Source organism: Limanda limanda, chromosome 12 (genome assembly GCF_963576545.1).
Source record: "Limanda limanda chromosome 12, fLimLim1.1, whole genome shotgun sequence".
NCBI classification, from domain to species: domain Eukaryota; kingdom Metazoa; phylum Chordata; class Actinopteri; order Pleuronectiformes; family Pleuronectidae; genus Limanda; species Limanda limanda.
In genome coordinates this window covers 22711157-22729737 of record NC_083647.1, presented here as the reverse complement: position 1 = coordinate 22729737, position 18581 = coordinate 22711157, and the positions used below count along the sequence as shown (strand labels likewise).

The 18581-nt window shown below is 42.4% G+C and overlaps 3 protein-coding genes across 4 annotated transcripts; 2 read left to right on the top strand and 1 right to left on the bottom strand.

The window, feature by feature from the left end:
• Positions 1-171: 171 nt before the first annotated feature.
• Positions 172-6233, top strand: arg2 (arginase 2). The gene is made up of 8 exons (XM_061082784.1): positions 172-401; positions 510-582; positions 3746-3920; positions 4045-4204; positions 4671-4765; positions 4869-4973; positions 5110-5246; positions 5361-6233. Exons 1-8 carry the CDS (start codon positions 288-290, stop codon positions 5549-5551), a joined length of 1050 nt encoding a protein of 349 aa, XP_060938767.1. The 5' UTR covers positions 172-287; the 3' UTR covers positions 5552-6233.
• Positions 6234-7581: 1348 nt separating this feature from the next.
• Positions 7582-11378, bottom strand: vti1b (vesicle transport through interaction with t-SNAREs 1B). The gene is made up of 6 exons (XM_061082607.1): positions 11171-11378; positions 10982-11040; positions 9959-10156; positions 8974-9147; positions 8760-8821; positions 7582-8481 (listed from the first exon to the last, which is right to left on the bottom strand). Exons 1-6 carry the CDS (start codon positions 11265-11267, stop codon positions 8388-8390), a joined length of 684 nt encoding a protein of 227 aa, XP_060938590.1. The 5' UTR covers positions 11268-11378; the 3' UTR covers positions 7582-8387.
• Positions 11379-12228: 850 nt separating this feature from the next.
• On the top strand, positions 12229-17624 carry rdh12 (retinol dehydrogenase 12). Of its 2 annotated transcripts, none has more exons than XM_061082629.1 (7): positions 12229-12328; positions 12852-12967; positions 13518-13673; positions 13790-13894; positions 14533-14742; positions 15294-15483; positions 16303-17624. In XM_061082629.1, exons 1-7 carry the CDS (start codon positions 12255-12257, stop codon positions 16403-16405), a joined length of 954 nt encoding a protein of 317 aa, XP_060938612.1. In that variant the 5' UTR covers positions 12229-12254; the 3' UTR covers positions 16406-17624. The 2 variants fall into 2 exon arrangements, with proteins under 2 accessions (XP_060938612.1, XP_060938611.1); XM_061082628.1 differs by having other exon boundaries at positions 12849-12967.
• Positions 17625-18581: the final 957 nt, after the last annotated feature.

The following is an 18581-nucleotide window of genomic DNA, read 5'->3' as shown; positions in this document are numbered from 1 at the left end:
GGGGTTATTCACCGCGCAGTGTGCGTGATAAAGCTGCGGGACGTGCGGGAGAACCCCGGCGGTGCTTCCCGGTGGCGGTGACCCGGTGACCCGCCCCCCCCCCCCCGCCGGTTCTCCGGTCCTCCGCCCCGGCAGCTCATGAATATTCAGCGGACGGAGGAGGCTTAAGACCCGGCCCCCAGCATCCGACACAGCGCCACATCCCGGCGGGCTTTCATCAGACTCTTTCCGCTCCGCTGTCTGGAGGCTGCGTTCCTTTTCTCTCTCGTCACATCCCGCTGAGGACCATGTCTTTCAGGGGACTTTTAACCCGGTTCCTCCGGACCCAGCTCGGCCACGGCCGCACGCAGAGCCGGGCTCAGTCCGTGGCGGTGCTCGGGGCCCCGTTCTCCAGAGGACAGGTAAGAGAAGCTCCGGGGGAAGTTTCGGGTAGATAATTTTTTTATTTTTAAAAAACCCGTTAATCGGTCACTTAGCTTCCTCGTGGGCTTTTTATTTGTGTCCGACAGAAAAGGAGAGGAGTGGAGCACGGACCCAAAGTGATCCGGGATGCCGGGCTCATCGAGAGGCTGTCCGGGCTGGGTAGGTGAGGGAAGCGGGTCCGCAGCGTTATGTAACCCGGGATGTTGTTCACAGCCTCCGGTTCTCCGGTCAGATCACCGGGAGACACCTGACCTGAGGACCGGGACTGGCTCTTTTCCGGTTCCTTAAATATACTGTATTCACCACTGTTTAAATAGGCTGAATCCAAATCATCTTAACGTTTTGGTTCTTTAGATATACTGTACTTACCTCTGTTAAAGACACAGTTTAAATAGGTTAATCCACATCATCTTTATGTTTTGGTTCTTTAGATATACTGTACTTGCCTCTGTTAAAGACACAGCTTAAATAGGTTAAACCACCAGCATCTATAGGTGTTGGTTATTTAATTATACTGTACTTACCTCTGTTAAATACATAGTTTAAATAGGTTAAACCACCTCATCGATACGTTTTGGTTCCTTTAATATAATGTACCTACCTCTGTTAAATACATAGTTTAAACAGGTTAAACCACCAGCATCTTTAGGTGTTGGTTATTTAAATATACTGTACTTACTACTTCTGTTAAAGACATAGTTTAAATAGGCTGAATCACCATCATCCGGTTTCTATTCCCTGTGAACGTTACAAAGTCTGACAGCAGATTAAACACGAAACAGGCGCAGTGCACGAATTCCATCAGTGAAATTACATAACGATGGAAATCCCGGTTGAAAATGTGATAACGGTGAAGAAATGGTTGAGCACAGATCAGAAGAGACTCCAGTCTTTCTACACAGGAGGAAACAAGGTTCACACGACCTAGACACTGTGGTGGTACTCGTGGTGATTTGTTCACTCTCGTTACTCGTGGTGCCACATGTCCGCTTTAGTCACTGGTTCCTGCAGCTCAACGTGCTCTGAGAGGAGGGTTGTTTCCACTGGCGTCACTGCACATTCATTCATCTGCACTGTACACACACTCCACCCCCTTTTTCTTTATCGTTATTGTTCTGCGGACAAAAGGGGACGAGCTGCTGCTGCTGCTGCTGTGCAGATGTAAGAGGACGCCTCGACTGGAAAGAATCCTCCCTTTATTCCAGCGAGGTTAGGTCACCGAGTTCGCATTGTGCTTGGAAGTAGAAAGGTCCCACAGCTAGGACAGGAGTAATGCTGTAGAGGGGAGGGTGGATTTAAATATACCACTGAGAATGATCAGGTCACTATCACGTCAGGCCTGAGGTGCTTAAAGTCTATTTGTGGTCTAGACACAGTTAAGTCCTCTATGAGCACCAAGGACGCTGCAGATTTATACACTGCCATAGCAAACACTAAATACATTCAGTCCAAATCAACCAGGGCTTCATCTCATGATCTGCTTTATAATGTGCAGTAATTACATGATAAGTTATTCTGTTTTTATTTATTAAGATATTTATAATAAAACTGTTATAACACATAGGTTACAAAGTGTGTTGCATAACATATCAGAATAAAACGACACTGAAAAGGAAAAAACAGAGATACAAGAAAATATCATAAACAAACATCTGTTCAAACCAGTTAAACCGTACTTTATGTAATCATTTAAAAAATAGTGTTATTCCAAAGGTTTCAAAACTGTGTTGATTGCAGAATACTTGAACCTGGATACAATAGATATGATAATGTCGCTATAAATACCCCACAGATATAAGCCTACTATCATGATACCACAGTTCACATGAACACAGAGTCCCACGGACCCTTAGTTCCCATGTGAATGGAACAGAGAGAGATAAGTGGTTGTTAGTGACATGAGCTGTGTGACCATGCGATGGATAATTCAGGTGTGTGACAGCTAAGGCCATTAGTACCTGTTGGAGCCAATTAAACAGACCCAGAGAGGCAGAGAATGTGCCAGGGAATCTGTTATCAGCTGTAAACACAAGCTGTTGTGCAACCAGCTCAGCCGGGTGCATCAACATCCGGAACTGACACTGACACACCTGCATGCAGTTATTACAGATGTATAGATATTTCACTGCAGTTTACATAAGATAACATCATTTGACATGTTTAAGGTTCAAATCCTGTTGCTAAATCTTGGTCTAGAATACAATAAAGAATGTAATAATATAGTTGGGTTAGGGGCAGATGGGTGCTTCTTTGAGAACCATGAGTAATGTGCTTTAAAACTTATTTTGTGTTTAGATTAATTGCCGCAGCTTCATGGTGTTACTAAATAAATAATACACGAATCTGCCATATTATTATTAACACTCAGTGTGGTCAGGGAGAGTGGAAACGTGAGGAAATGAAGGAAATGGTCCAACTGGCCAGGGGTCAAACCCGGGGCTGTCTTCTAACCATTTAACCATCAGGTCGCTCCCTGATTTATTATAGGGATAATTATAACGATGGCAACGACCCCCTTGCTTTTTGAAATATTAAGCTATAATACACAGATAGTAACATAACTGAAATTCAATATTACTTCAAAAGTAAAAGTGCTATTAATTTTCTAACTACTCTTCTGAACCAAACCCAAAGTGAACTAAATACCAGGTCGTCTCGAAATCTTCACACCGTCATGGTTGGTTTCGGTTTGAATGTAACATATATATAATTAAACCAACACACACTAGGATTTAACTACAGTAAAAACAGCAGTTATTAACTTTGACAGAATTTGACAGTAACTGCTTTAACAGGCTTTTTGAATTATCATGCAATAGATGTTGAGGATTGCGGGAAGACGAGAGCTATTCCTGTCCTGTCTACGAATGGCAATGAACCTCATTGGTTCCCCTTGGATCAGCACAGTAACGCAACACGGCCATCAAAGCTCACATTGCCAGATGAACCCTCAATATGGTGGATCACATCACTTGTTTACTTCACAGTCGGCACCCCCCCCCCCCCCCCCCCCTCCTCTTTAAATTCTGCAACAGCCAAAGCACTGACTGAAACCTGAGCTGGGGAGAGAAACAGGGCAAATGGAAAGTGCTCTGTCACTAATGTTCACTTGCATTGAATGAGTCAGCCTCATTCTTTCAAATCAGACACCAGGGATGTGTCCTGAGGATTAGAGAGATTGTCAGGAAGCTTCAGATGCCAGGTTGCTTCCATGTCCCAGACTGACACGCTGAGCACCTGCTGAGTCACTGTACACTGCATCCAAAGAGTGACACTGCACAAAGTGTCTCCTTCTAACGGCAGCTTGTTTTCGGCTCCTCAGATTACTCTGTCCATGACTTTGGAGACCTCAGTTTCCACCACGTGGAGAAGGATGAACCCTACATGGACGTGAAGTCTCCTCGCTCTGTGGGTGCGGCCAATAAGATGCTGTCTGGAGCCGCGAGCAGAGCCGTCGGAGCAGGCCACACCCTCGTGATGCTCGGAGGTGATCACAGGTAAATGAGCTCAGAATGTGGGATCTAAAATTAAAACCACGACCCGACCTGCAGAGACTCTCAGGTTCTGGATTCGACTGATAAAACAGCAGATGTTTAAAAGACTGTCCTCTCCTTTCCCCAGCCTGGCTATCGGGTCAGTGAGCGGTCACGCCCAGCAGTGTCCCGACCTGTGTCTCATCTGGGTGGATGCTCACGCAGACATCAACACGCCCATGACCTCTCCATCAGGAAACCTGCACGGCCAGCCTGTGTCCTTCATGCTCAAAGAACTACAAGACAAGGTGAGGAGACGCCTTCAGCTCAATCTAAATGCTCTTCAATAACAAGGCGCCACTAACACATTGACCCCTCGGCGGCTTTGAGTCTACTGTTCTTCAAACAGATGTCTCTTTTACCTGTTAAAACATGTATTCAAATATTGAACTTTCTGGAAGTAGAAACAGTTTATTTACATTTTAAAAAGCCAGATACTTTTGGAAACTCTCATAAAAAAATACAAATGCACAAGGTCACAGCAGCAGTATACGGTGCTATCTTATCCATTTTTATATCTATTAACTATCGTACCATAAAAAGCATATCATCCTTTCAATTTGAATGTGTCTGCCGTCTTTTTTTATACTTTTGACGAATGAAAAATGGGCCAACATTATAAACAGTCTAGATCTCACCTGATGGTGGAGGATAATTTGATTCCCCACATTTGCATAAATTCCATATTAAACTATATTCTACCATCCACCACAGATGCCAGCTATCCCAGGGTTCTCTTGGCTGAAGCCGTTCCTCTCCTCGAGGGACCTGGTCTACATCGGTCTGCGGGACGTTGACCCCGGAGAGCGGTGAGTAGATACCAGCGCTTTACTGTGTGTGGCTGATGTGAACTTTAGCACTGGGAGAGCAGTTTTAACTTCAATTTTTTTAATTTTCTTGTGTTCATTGCAGCAACATCCTGAAGGACCTGGGTATCCAGTACTTCACCATGAGGGATATCGACAGAATGGGCATCCAGAGGGTTATGGAGATGACTTTTGACCATCTTATGGCAAGGTATGTTCACGTGATGACGATATTCCACGACTGTTCCAATAAGGTTGAATGTACTTTACTGTGTATGTGATTAAGTCAAGTTTGTCCATGTGTGAACTATCAATTCAAACTTTCTCTTTCTCTCCTTCTCAAACAGAAAACAGCGACCGATCCACTTGAGCTTTGACATCGACGCCTTCGACCCGTCTCTCGCCCCCGCCACAGGAACGCCAGTGAATGGAGGTTTGACCTACAGGGAGGGAATCTACATCACAGAGGAAATCCATAACACAGGTACACAAAAAGACAGATACCAGCATGTCTGCAACAGCTTAAAGAGACAGATACAAGTCAATAAAAGACTTCCATTGGTCTTAGTTTCTAACTTGTGACTGTGTTGCTGTGCAGGCCTGCTGTCGGCCATGGACCTGGTCGAGGTGAACCCCGTGCTAGGGGCCAACCGAGAAGCCGTGGAGGCCACCGCCTCTTTAGCGGTCAACGTCATCGCGTCGTCTCTTGGACAGACGAGAGAAGGAGCTCACGTGTCCATCGACGAGATTCCATCTGCGAAGGACGACACAGAGCAGCTCCGCCTCTGAGGGCGTGAAGCTATGGACTCTATCAACGTCATCCCTGAGCATTCCGCCAGTTTTAATTCAGAACTGAAAAGACTGATTCTAACAGTAGCTCAAATATTTTGTTCCCATTTCTTTGCTGTTTATTGTCGTGTTTAACACAAAAAAAAATTACGTCTGGATTTATGAAACCTGTGAGAGACGTTTACATAGATTAATACCTTAGTTCCTTTAGAAACCACTACTCTTATTGATGGGAAGACTACTCACTTTAACAGCAATGCTAACTTATTTTGTATGTACAGTAATAAGTTAAGTATTCGAGGACTAAGTTGCCACATATTTATGATGTGTTTGGTTTACAAGTTAATGAACCTGCCTCAGAGGTATGATGAATCAAGACGTAGCATGGATTCTGAGAACTGAGTCTGTGCCAGTTAGTTAAAAAACTAGTAATGATGTGTTTGCACTTTTGGACCAGGTGTGGTTACTGTATTTTCCTTAGAGTTTTTGTATTTACACATTGAACCTGCTAGTACAGTACATGTACTAGACTTACTGTGTGTCTAAGTATGAACTGATGATTAATCAGTTGTTGCTCACGAATGAGGTGAGTGAGCGATGTTTGACGTGATGAGGCCACTGAATGAATTGTCCTTGTAACAGAGTTTATATTTTGGTCTCCCATAAATGTGCTGACATTTTTGGTTCATGTGTACAGTTGTATTATTGACTCCCTCATTTTACTTTATTAAGGAATCCAGTAAAACTTCAATGTTTTAACTTCTACACAAGAACATAGCTATTTGAACAAGACATGAAAATACCCTAGAGGTCCAACAGTCTGTGAGCCAGCACACTGTTTGTGGGTCAACAACCTTTAGCATTGACCATGTTACTTAACATGTTAATATTTGCAGTAATAGTAAAGCTGAGTTAAAGTATTAATGTAAAGTGGGGATGTGACAGTAATATTAGTAGTTCTGCAAGTGTTTATCATAAACAAGTGTTGGAAGGAGAACCCTTTTAGATGATGACAAATTGCCAAAGTCAAAACTCGTTTTTGTCCTCTGGGGAATATCAGGACAGAAATTTGTGAAATAATTCACAAGTGAAGGATTCAGATACCTTCACCAAGGCTGACTGGCCACTTTCTCACTTTTAAGTCACACATTAAACAAATGCAAAATATCCTCTGAAGCTAAAAGGAATATTTGTACAGTAGTTTTTGCTTCATTTCCTGTAAGGTTCATCTGAGTGCTTTGGATTCACCCTCTAACGACCATGACTGACTGTGGAAAGAATGTAATGGCAACAGATCAGTAGATATTGAGTTATTTCACTTCGGGCTGACTAACGCTGCCGCCAAGGCCACTACTACAAGGCCACTGTTGGGACTAGATAACAGTATTATGAGATTCAATGGTCACATTGATACCTCCGCCAAGGTTATGTAAGATTACTCAACTGAACCGCTTTGCATCAACCCACGGGACAGCTTGTGGAGGGGCGGGGCACGACCCAAACAAAGCAATTGGAGCGAATCCAGATAAACAGGCGGATCCATGAATTGATCTTCAGGTTCTTTATCATAGCAGGGTGGGGCGTTGGTAATTACATGATAGCTTGCACTATGTAATTCATTGTACAAAAGAAAGGAACTTAAGGACAGAAAAACAGGTGTGCTGGTGTTGTAGGTTTTCAGGAAATCTACAGGCACATTTCAGATACAAGCTTAATCAATTATTAAATGTCTTCTCCAGCCCTCACCCACCTCATCCACACAACCAGGTCACTGCAGCGCGGCATGTTCTCTAACCCAGGAGAACAACACTGTGGCAGATGTGCCACTTCAAGAACATATCACTAAAAATAACCTTATCACCTATTATTTGAGAATTAATTCCATAGTAACAGATGCTGTTTACCCAGCACTAACCCGGCCTGGGCCGCGGCTTCATCCACATCTGTGACGTCAGCTCCACAGCGGATGTTATTTCAAAGCTTTGGCCTGCTTGGCTGCATTCCCTGGAAATACCAGATACGATGCATGATGAGGTTAAACATTAGCTTTAATGTGTTGACTGTCAAATAAAGAACAAAGACGCTTAGTTCTGACATGAGATTTTCGTGTTATACAGCGATTAGACAACATCATTAACTGTTGAGAACATTTTTTACACATTCGTACGTCTGACTGATTTACTTCTCAAATCAGAGAATTGAAAAAATTAGCTCAAAATAACCATCTGGATACTGAGCATGAGGACTCTAGGAAAATACACTCGGCTGGAGCCAGTTCATCACATACTGTCGCTCAGATTCATAAACATAATAAACAATACAATAATGTAGAATACTAACAGGAAGTATCCCAATAAGATAATTTTGTTTTAAACTCACAGAGCTGATATGCAAACGTCTGTCATTTCGTGAGCACTGTCACCAAACCACAGAGTCTTTACATGATGCAGTAATCCAACCCAACTCTGACTGATCCAGGATCTTCTCTGGAATCAGCAGCAGACAGAACACAGTCCCACGGGGCATCATTGGCATTAAGAGTCTGAGTAAACAGTGCAAATCTCATTTCACAGTTTGTCCTCTGGGTTTGGTCCCATTGACAGGTTTGTTTTTCCCGTTGAACGAACTCCACCTGCTCAGGGACTGAATCTTCTCTCAGTGAAGCTTCAGTTCCACCCTGAGTCTTCTTCTTGTCCTTCTTTGCACTAATATGAAAAATTTGGCTGGAGACAGCAGAACAGCATTATTGCTACTGGACAGTTGATGGAGACAGATGCAGAGAATCAGGGTTTTGCTCTTGGATCAGGAGCTTGAGACTCCTCTGAGGTGGGGACGGTTATTTTCGGAAGAACTTCAGGTAAACCACAGCGCCCAGGATCGCCAGCTCCATTATAATGATAACACTTAGCAGCAACTTGTTTGTCATCAGCCTACAAGACAGAAAGAAAATGAATCACACATAAGCAGAGGCTCTGGTCATTATTCCACAATCATTCACAAGGAAGATTTTATTTAATGAGTTTAATGAAACTAACATCCTATCTGTGGATTAGAAATTAGTTAAATAAATGAGGTCAATTTGTGTATTGACTGAAGAGAAGAACCTTCCTTTTATTTGTTTATAAGTTGAGCATCCATTCACTTATTTGATGAAATTGAATCGAACAAGATAAATTAAATGTAAAACCTCCTCTAGGATAACACTCACCGCCGAGACATGGCACGAAGGATCTTTCGACTTCGACTGAGGTTTTCTCCGGTGGTCACCAACTACACAAGAAGACAGAAGAGATTTAAAAAACAGATCACATCAAATTGAACTGCTTCTCTTAAAACTGACCACAACTAGACTAAATTATACCAACCCAAAAGCATTTTAACTGGACATTTCCAATAGGTATTAATCAGGTGCTGATTCTCACTCTGCTCCTGGTGCGGTCCAGCTGCTCCCGCTGCTCCCCCAGCTCCTCGATGATGTCGGCACCGATGTTCTCCGTCTCTACGGCGATGCGTTGGCTGCGCTCGATGCTCTGACTGGCGTTGTTCAGACACTCTGTGCCCTGGAGGAGCAAGGTTCTCTGGGACTGCAGGTGAGTCTGCATTCAGCGTGGGGAGAAGGGACAGAGCAAAACAGGATAAATGGTACTGAAAAAAACATAGTTAGAGGAAATAAACAAACAGTCACTCCCTTTCGCTTTCTCTTATCATAAACATTTGTATTATTTTCTTAATTACCTCGACACACAGCTTTTTAAATGTCGTTTTCAATGACACTCAAAATGTCTGTTTGTAAATACATCTTATATAAGCCAGTATTTATAAAAAGCAAAATAGAAACCTAACCAGTAACAGTATTTTGACATAATCAAGGTGTATTATTTCATACATTTTCCTTTGACACATCAGATTTTTCTTTTGTAAGTCCTCTCCAAACATGTTTGTGTGGAGAGTTTTGTTTTTTCACGGTGGATTTACTCGTTTTGTTCTGCCACACCACATTGTTTACTCCAGGGATCAGCTGATGGCGCTGAAGGCGGCTTGGCGACTGGGAAAGTGGCGTCCCCGCTAAACTTCATAGAAAAACCCACCAGGGTTGCAGATAAAAGGATTCGGTGAGGAGGCATTGATGTCTTTGTTTCCCATTTACATGGGTAACAAAAGACATCAAAGCCATCCTTAATGAGAAGAAGACGACTTTCAGAGGACAACAACAGGGAGGAAGAAAGGACTTATTCAGAGGACAGGAGGAGGAGGCTGGGACTGGGCTGAGAACATAGGGACTGAAGTCCTTCAACATCTGCCTGATTCTGATTTAAATATCCTCACTGCAAACAGTCACACAGACATGCAAGGTGTCCTGGGGTCTGTCCCTCTCGTGGTGAAATGCTCAAACAGCCTCAAACTCACACTCTGCTGGTTCTCTGCTGAATAGATTCCCTGATGACCTCCTCCCACCGGCTGGGCCGAGGAGCCGAAGCCGGGAGCAGAGTTCTTCATGTCCCTCTGCAGTTTGCCCAGATCCCGGCGGTACAGGCGCAGCTTCGTAGACATTCCGTTTCGATACGAAGTCGGGGCGCCGCGAAGCTCCTCCTCCATTCCTTGTAACTGCAGACAGATGAGCACAGGACCTTTCTCTGTTAAGGTCATCATCACACTGGTTCTCAGAGTATTATGGGGGGAACTATATTTGCACAGAAGCCTCGTAGCAGCGAAAATAAAGCAGTTAAACAAGAAGTTGATAATAAAAACGAAAAAATGTGTAATAACTAATTAAATACACAATAATAAAATTAGAATACTAAATACAATATGTAATACAAAATTATAACAATTTTACCTGTATGAAAATGTTTACTATACACAATGAACAAACCGAAAATTTGCAAATGTATGCGTATGTTTCATTTAATAAACATCTTAATATAAGCCTAATATGTATTTATTTAACTTGACTTTTTTTAAATATAATTATAGTAGCTTGATGAAACAGTAAAATAGCAAGTCTCAGTTACATTTCCTTTGCAGTGAGGGTTCGATAATGACATTTTGTGAATCATTTTATGTTTTACTTCCCGATATATGAATATAGGACCTGTTTGACTCCCTAACACTGAGGCCTGACTACTTGAATACGGGTAAGTATTGCACAGTTGTTGTTGTTGCTGTTTTGGTGTGTGTTTGTGTTTGTGTAGAATGTTTATACAGATTGTTGATGTACAATAAAGTTCTTCTGTGATGATCGATAAAGTTCCAGCTCATCTCTGTAAACTCCAATCCATAGACTGTATATGCTCTAATCACAGTGTTTTTAAAATCACAAACTGAGGGAAGGTTTTAAAAACTAAGCAAGTTCATCAATAACAAAACAACACTAGAACTACAAAGTGAAACTACAAGTCCAGAGGAATAGAGAAGGAGGGAGCAGCTCACCACTTCCTCAGCTTCCCCATGTCTCTCATCGAAGGTTCTCACCAGCCTCTTCCTCTCCTCTGCGGAAACAAGAACTCACCATCAGGAGAACTGGTTAAGTTGTATGTAAGTTAGTTAGTTAGCTTGTTGGTTAATTGGTTAGCTGGTCCGTTATTTAGTTAATTGGTTAGCTGACGTCAACATGTTTACCTCCCTGGCTCCTCGCAGCTCGGTCTGGAATCAGCTTCAGCTCCTCGAACATCGAGCTGAAGATCTCATGCAACTTCTCGAACTCCTCCGACGACATCTCTGATCGACTGGTCGACGCGTGGTCGATTTTAATTCACTTCTGTAAGAAGGAAACCCGAAATATCGATCACGTCACCGACTCGATCTAATAATCAGATCTCATCGACTCTTCCGCAGGATGGACCTCGTGACTGACTGCCTCCGGCGCCTGATCAGAAATCAACAATAATAACAAGGATTTTAATAATATCCCGGTGGAAATAATACTTAGAAATGAATAAGACAAGATTTAACTTACACAACTTACAAAATAACAACAGATCTGAGGGAAAGAATCTCAACAACCAGCCGATGACCATTTTAATCAGGCGCTACGTAGACAGGCGGTGACAGGAGCGTTGTTGAAATGTAGTTTTCAAACATAACTAGGTGACAAAACTTTATTAATATTGACTATTGATTTTATAATAAAAATGTAAAACAAAAATCGAATTAATTATACATTCTTATACTATTTTGAATTAAATTAGTTATAATTAAAAATGTTTAGGATGTAAACTAATTTTGAGATATAATGCACCTTTTAAAATTGAGCATTTATATTTGTGTTTTGTGAATATTGCTTTTTCTTTTATGAAGTTGGTTTTGGATATGATTAAATTCCTGTGTATATATGTATCATAATGTCAGATTAAGCCTCTGGAGACACACAATCTATTAAAATGTCCAAAACAAATCTTTATCATAAAAATAATGCAATTCCCTCTAATAATAGAACATATAATATGATAAAATACAAACATAAGTTTCCACAATAAAAGTCAACACAACATGCCAACATAAATAGTGAGTAATCCTAATATAAAGGAATGAAACCAGCCTGTGTGTTACCTTCTACCCAGTCTATAAAAAACTACCACTCCCATGATGCCCCTGGCAGTATGTGTGCATGCTCCGCCCCTTCGACATCAGCTGTTTCCTCCTCCTCAGCTGCAGCTTCTCTCTCAGCCTCAGAACCAGCGACGAGCAGAGGATCCGCGGCATCATGTTGTTTTTTGCGGTGGTCGCTGGACTGGGAGCAGTGACGTTACTGGTTCTTCTGTTCGCATCCCACATACGGTGAGTGGCGACCAGTGCACCCACGTAGAACCCACTCAGGACTGGATGCTGGTTTGGTTGACAGGACAGGACAGAATCATTGCACTGGTGTTATGTCTAAGGATGCGTTTCCGTTATACATTTAAGTCATATGTCATATTTAAGGGTTATTCCAAATAACCTCGACGCTGATGCATTGTCCTGAGCAGAGAATCAATTCTACAGAAAGGATGATGGGAGCTGTGGTGGGAGGTTTTTTTTGCAGCCGGGTGAACCGGGTGTCTTCCACCTGAGCTGGGCCAATCAGGAGCCTCAGCGTGGGGAGTGGGTGGGCTCCTGTGCTTTCCCATTGGCTGAAGCTGCTCTCTGCTCAGTGGCGAGGGCCTCACCATTCAGCAGTGGCCTCATATCCAAGTTTCTCTGTGAATTATTGAGCCATGAGTCCATATGTCCCAACTCCAATGGGGACAGAAGGGTTTATGGATATCTGCTCTGGTGCAGGACAGAGATCAGGGTGTTAATCTGTGATGTGCTTCCACAGAAGTTATGCAGCCGGAGGAGTGTGCAAGTCCCCGGCTCGTCTGGATGGGAAGACAGCCCTCATCACTGGAGCCAACACGGGGATTGGGAGGGAGACCGCCCGGGATCTGGTGATGAGAGGTGACCTTTGGGTTTCTACCGTCAAATCCAGGATTCAAATTCAGCACGACACCTCCTTATTACATCCGTTAAGACCAAACTGTGGTCTCATACAGGGGGAGGCTGTAAGATTAACAAATACTGATGCTATACGAATACCTTCTTTTTTAAATCGGGATTTATGACAATATGGTAAATGATCACATAGTGGTATAGACAACAAGAATGTCAGCACTAGGCGGAACAATCCTACACACGAGTGTCTAGTTCTTACAGTACAAATTTAAAACAACTACAGTGACACTCACCAACTACCAACAGTACCGTTAAATTCAATCACGCTGCACCAAAGTACACACATTAATCATTCTTCTAACTATGAATGATTCTATTCATCAAGAACCGTGAATAATGTCCCTCAGAAATCAACAAAACTGTTGTGAAACGTCTTTTCTCACAACGTTAAATAAAAAAGATCCTGGATAAAACAAATCACGGGCCCTTTCCTGACTAGTGTGAATGTAGTTTCTGTCTGGTTCACAGTTTACATAATGATTTGTTCACCTGGCAGGGGCTCGGGTGATCATGGCGTGCCGAGACGTGGAAAAGGGCGAGGAGGCTGCGGCCAGCATCCGAGCTGCGTGTCCCGATGGAGATGTGGAGGTTCGAGAGCTGGACTTGGCAGATACCTGCTCTATACGTGCCTTTGCACAGGAATTCCTCAGAGGTGACCACACAGAGGCGGCTTTAATGCTCACATCCTCCTACAAGGCTCCAGAGTGTTGTTATTTAACAGGTATAACAGCGGCCATGTTTCTTTTATGTGATGTTCTCTTTACTCAGAGGTGAATCGTCTTCACATCCTCATCAACAACGCCGGTGTGATGATGTGTCCTTACACCAAAACCATCGATGGCTTTGAGATGCACATCGGAGTCAATCACTTGGGTAAGAACTCACGGAGATTTACTGGAACCCACGAATCATTGAAATAAATGTTCTGCACATTTCATTCACAACTGGAAAGGCAACGCAGTCTTTTAAAAAGTTAAAGTTCTGCTTGATAGTTTAATTTCGTTTTTTAAAGACTTGCATGATAATAACAGATTCACCTTGAGAGGACATCAATATTAACATATACAAGGTTGAGAGTTGGTGGACTAGTGGCAGAAACTTGGACTATGGGCAGAAAAGGTCTCTGGTTCGTCTCTGGTTCGACTCCACGGAGAAACAACAAAAAGACGAACCTGGATTGATCTATCCAAAAATCCCAGAGGATTCTCCCTACCCTGTCTAGTGCCCCTGAGCAAGGCACCTTGTTCCCCTCTACCTTATGGCTGCCCACTGCTCTGTGTGTCCTGCACCAGATGGGTTAAAAGCAGAGGTTACAATCTTACAATGAATTCATGTTATTCCCATTGCTGTTATTTCCCCTCACGTACGTCTGATGCCATGTTCGACAAGAAAGTATAAATTGAACCAATATTCGATACTGAGTAAACCTTTGTCCATTAGTAAATAAATGCCCAGGTTCAGTATAATGAGTGTCCACCCGGCTCAGCGTACGTCTGTCTTCCCTCTGACAGGTCACTTCCTGTTGACCTCTCTCCTCATCGGGCTGCTGAAGCGCAGCGCGCCGGCCCGGATCATCGTGGTCTCCTCTCTGGCACACAACTTCGGCTGGGTCCGCTTCCACGACCTTCACAGCCAGGGCAGCTACAACAGTGGATTAGCGTACTGCCAGAGCAAACTGGCAAATGTGATGTTTACCAGAGAGTTGGCTCGTAGACTCAAAGGTACACAAACAAACAAACACACACACACACACACAAAACATGGGAGAACGCACAATGGGCTTTTCTCTGGCAAATGTAGTAGCAGAGGGTTAGTGATGCTTTGTGTGATGAGGAAGAGGAGGAAAGAGATAAACAAAATGTAGACCAACAACAAATGGTCTTTACTAATCCTTTGACCAGGTAGTACACCAAAATAATATTCTTTTAAGTATTTAACATGACAGTGCAGATGAGAAACCAACGAAATCTCTCGTTGTGACGAGAGCTGTTTTGTTAAATCTTGTCAAAGAAATGTGTTTTCTTTTTATTTAGACTTATTCATGTGAAGTTTAAGGTTAAACTGTAAGATGTCAAGCCTCAATTACATGTATTTGTCACAAGGGTTTAAAAAAAAAAAATCCTCTGAGTAATCTTTGCCATTTTTAATATATATATATATATATATATATTGGCCCGATTATCATTATTTGATGTTTTAATCCCTCATGTCATTATTGTCCCTATAACCCCCACATGGCTCTTATCGGGAACCTGATCTGTTGTTCTCTCAGACACCAACGTGACGGTGAACTCGGTCCACCCGGGGACGGTGAACTCCGACCTGATCCGACACTCGACCCTCATGACGATATTCATGACGTTCTTCTCCACGTTTGTAAAAACCCCGCGGGAAGGAGCCCAGACCAGCATCTACTGCGCTGTGGCAGAGGAGCTGCACTCGGTCTCTGGGAAACACTTCAGGTGGGTGACAACCAGTGGGTTCAGAGCTCGGTTATCTTAATGAATATCAATCATCATTTAAATTTACTCTTTTATTTATTTACTTTATTCATTTAATCGTTTCCATTTCTTCATTGCATTGAAACAAATTGTGTGTCTTATCTATGTGTATTTGATGTTTTTATGCCTGTGAAGCACTTTGTAAACCAAATAAAATGTATTAATTAATTGATAAATTAAAAATCAATTAATCGGGGTAATAAGACTTCAGAGTCGGCAGCAAAGCTCTGTGACGTAAATGTACTAAATGTAAACGATAGCTTGACGACATGAGGGTCTGCAACAAAATTTCACGTCAATCCATCAAATAGTTGTCAGGATGTTTATCACGAAAAACAAAAATGTCATCGTGGCGCTGTGGAAAAAGTCGGGATCACCAAATTAATAAGGAATAATCCTCTGGGGACCATGAATGTCTTTTCCAAATGTAATGCTTATCCATGGATCATTTAACTGATAAACTGTTAAACATCACCATCCTGCTATCTTGATAAAATGATAAATCCCCAGCCATCAGAAACAGGGGCAGCAGGAGTTCCTTGTGAATTGTCAATAAAGAAGTTCGGCTTCATTATAAGTTTATTTTATATGAACATACTGGAAAATAAAACAAATTGTACGGCGGTATAGATCCTTCCATTGCCTCATTTTAAAGTCCCTCTTTTCATCTTGTCACCACACATAAGGTGAAAGACAAATTAGGATCCTGCTCCTCGGGGGACGACTCACATTATCATAAACCTTTCCGTAATAATCCTTCCCCCCCGTCTTCCCTTCCAGCGACTGCGCCCCGGCCTTCGTCGCCCCACAGGGACGAAGTGAGGAGACGGCGAGGAGACTGTGGGACGTCAGCTGTGAGCTTCTCGCCATCGAGTGGGACTGATGGAACTTTTACCCTTCTTCTCTTTCGAGGCCTCGTCCACACGTACACGGGTGTTTTTCCTTTTTCAAATCGCGTGTTTGGTTCGCACTGAGGTTTGAGGGTCACTGAAAACTGAACCTTTTTAAAACTCCTCCCAGGTTGAAGATGTTCAGTCACTCAATTTTCAGTGTGATGTCATTGTCCAGTGTTGTGATTGGCCAACACGGCTTTACAGTTGGGGTTATAGCGCCACCTGTTGGTTTGGTACGATACGGACCGCGTGTTTTTTGCATTTTCATGGGGACATAGATTTATATATTAAAACCCCCCCCTCATTTTATGAAATACCTGTGTACGTGTGGAGCCGGCCTCTGTTCAATAAGGACTTCTCATCCTTTCTGCCATCAGTCATATCATTTGTTTAATTATGGTTTTGATGTTCTGAACTTTGATGATTCTTATCTAATAGGCAGTCAGGTAACTGTAAGAGCTACTGTAAGTTGCTTTTTTTTGGTGAAATAACTAAGTAATTACAATACGATGAAACTTGAAAATGTTGATGCTGTACAAATCCATTCAACGGTACTGTTACGTAATCACGAACAACGCATTGACCCCGATATATTTTTGTGACACAATGCGACGACCGTGCAGGCAAAAAAAAAAGAGAAGCAACTTGACGTATTGTAAATGCTTGTGTGCTACTGTGAAGGGTCAAGCCAGGGTTCAAGACCAGCAACTTTATCGGACATCGCGTGTTTTGAAAGAGTTCAGAATTTGCAGCTAAATTGCTTCACTTTCGTGCCAGCGTTTCTAAACAATTGCAGGGTTTCTTACGGTGTTTCCAGGTCGACTTAAAAAATATATAATTAGTAAACCACTGGAGATCAGCGTCAGTCTGACCCACGATTACCGCTTGAATTGAATAAATGTATTTTGTGATAATCGTAGTACATGTAGGTTAGAAGGAAGCTTTTTTTCTATTTTAACCAAGATCTAGAATCATGACACTGCAATATTTACAGAGTTGTTTTTCCATTGTCATTGCCAAAAACTGCACATTCCCGGAGGAACCGTTTTGCATTTGTAAAGATTTCTCTCCCTCCTCATGTTTCCTTCTCAGCATTCACATACAAGGTTGCCAAGAGTTTACATTCTGTGTTTTATACAAGTGAAATATGCCTTTTACTACACGTACATTCATGTTAAGAGTTGAATGTTTACATTTGATGTAAATAAACAGAATATTGCTATAAAGGCTGCTGTGTCAATCCTTTGAAATCTGCGTCAGGAAAGAGGAGTAGTAGTTCTGGAACAGATGGAGTTGAATCATCAGCATAGAAGTGAAGTGTAAAGTGTCTCAACTTAAATATAAAAGAAAAGTTCTGCATTTTGGGAAATAGGTTTATTAGGGCCAGAGCACCAAAACGGTGGGAGGCCCTATTGAAATTGTAAGGATTATTTCGAGCGTAGTGAATGGGCTTTTTGAGAGCTTTCCCATGCTCAAAAAGTAAAAGTAAATTAGAAAGTGGTGAAAATTGACGTATTCTGAAGTAATTTGAAATGGGCGTATCAAAATACCTCAACAGCGCCACCTACAGAAAAGCCCCTCATTTAGCATTCACCGATCCACACGAATAATGAAGATATAAGATTACTGTGACTTTTCGTCAAGCGCATTATTAATGGCGTGGCATCAAAGGTCATCAACTTGCCATGACACACGAAATCGCTGTAACTTCCATGTTCATGGGTCAATCTCCCTCAAACAGCCCCCCTCTGAAGATATTCATATGGTTTTAAGGAATAGGGGTGGCAAGATCACTGACTAAAGCCCCCTAAAGGTCAGCCCCCGCACTACAATTGGCCTACATCTACAAAAATCTATAGGGACATGTGTCTTTTCATGACAAAGAAATAAGTCTCTTGGATAGATATGCTAAACCAAACAGGAAGCCGGCAATTTTGGATTTGGTGGCCATTTTCTAAAATTTTACTCTGATGAACTTGTTGTAGGGCTTTCATCAGATCAACTTCAACTTCTGTGACTGTCACCTAAACAAAATGGAGATATAAACCGACTCGGTATATTTGATTTCATCACACCGTGTTACCATGGCCTGGCGTCAAAATTTGATAACAAGCCATCAAAACACGAGCTTCTGTATCTCAGACATATTTGGTCCAATTGACTCCA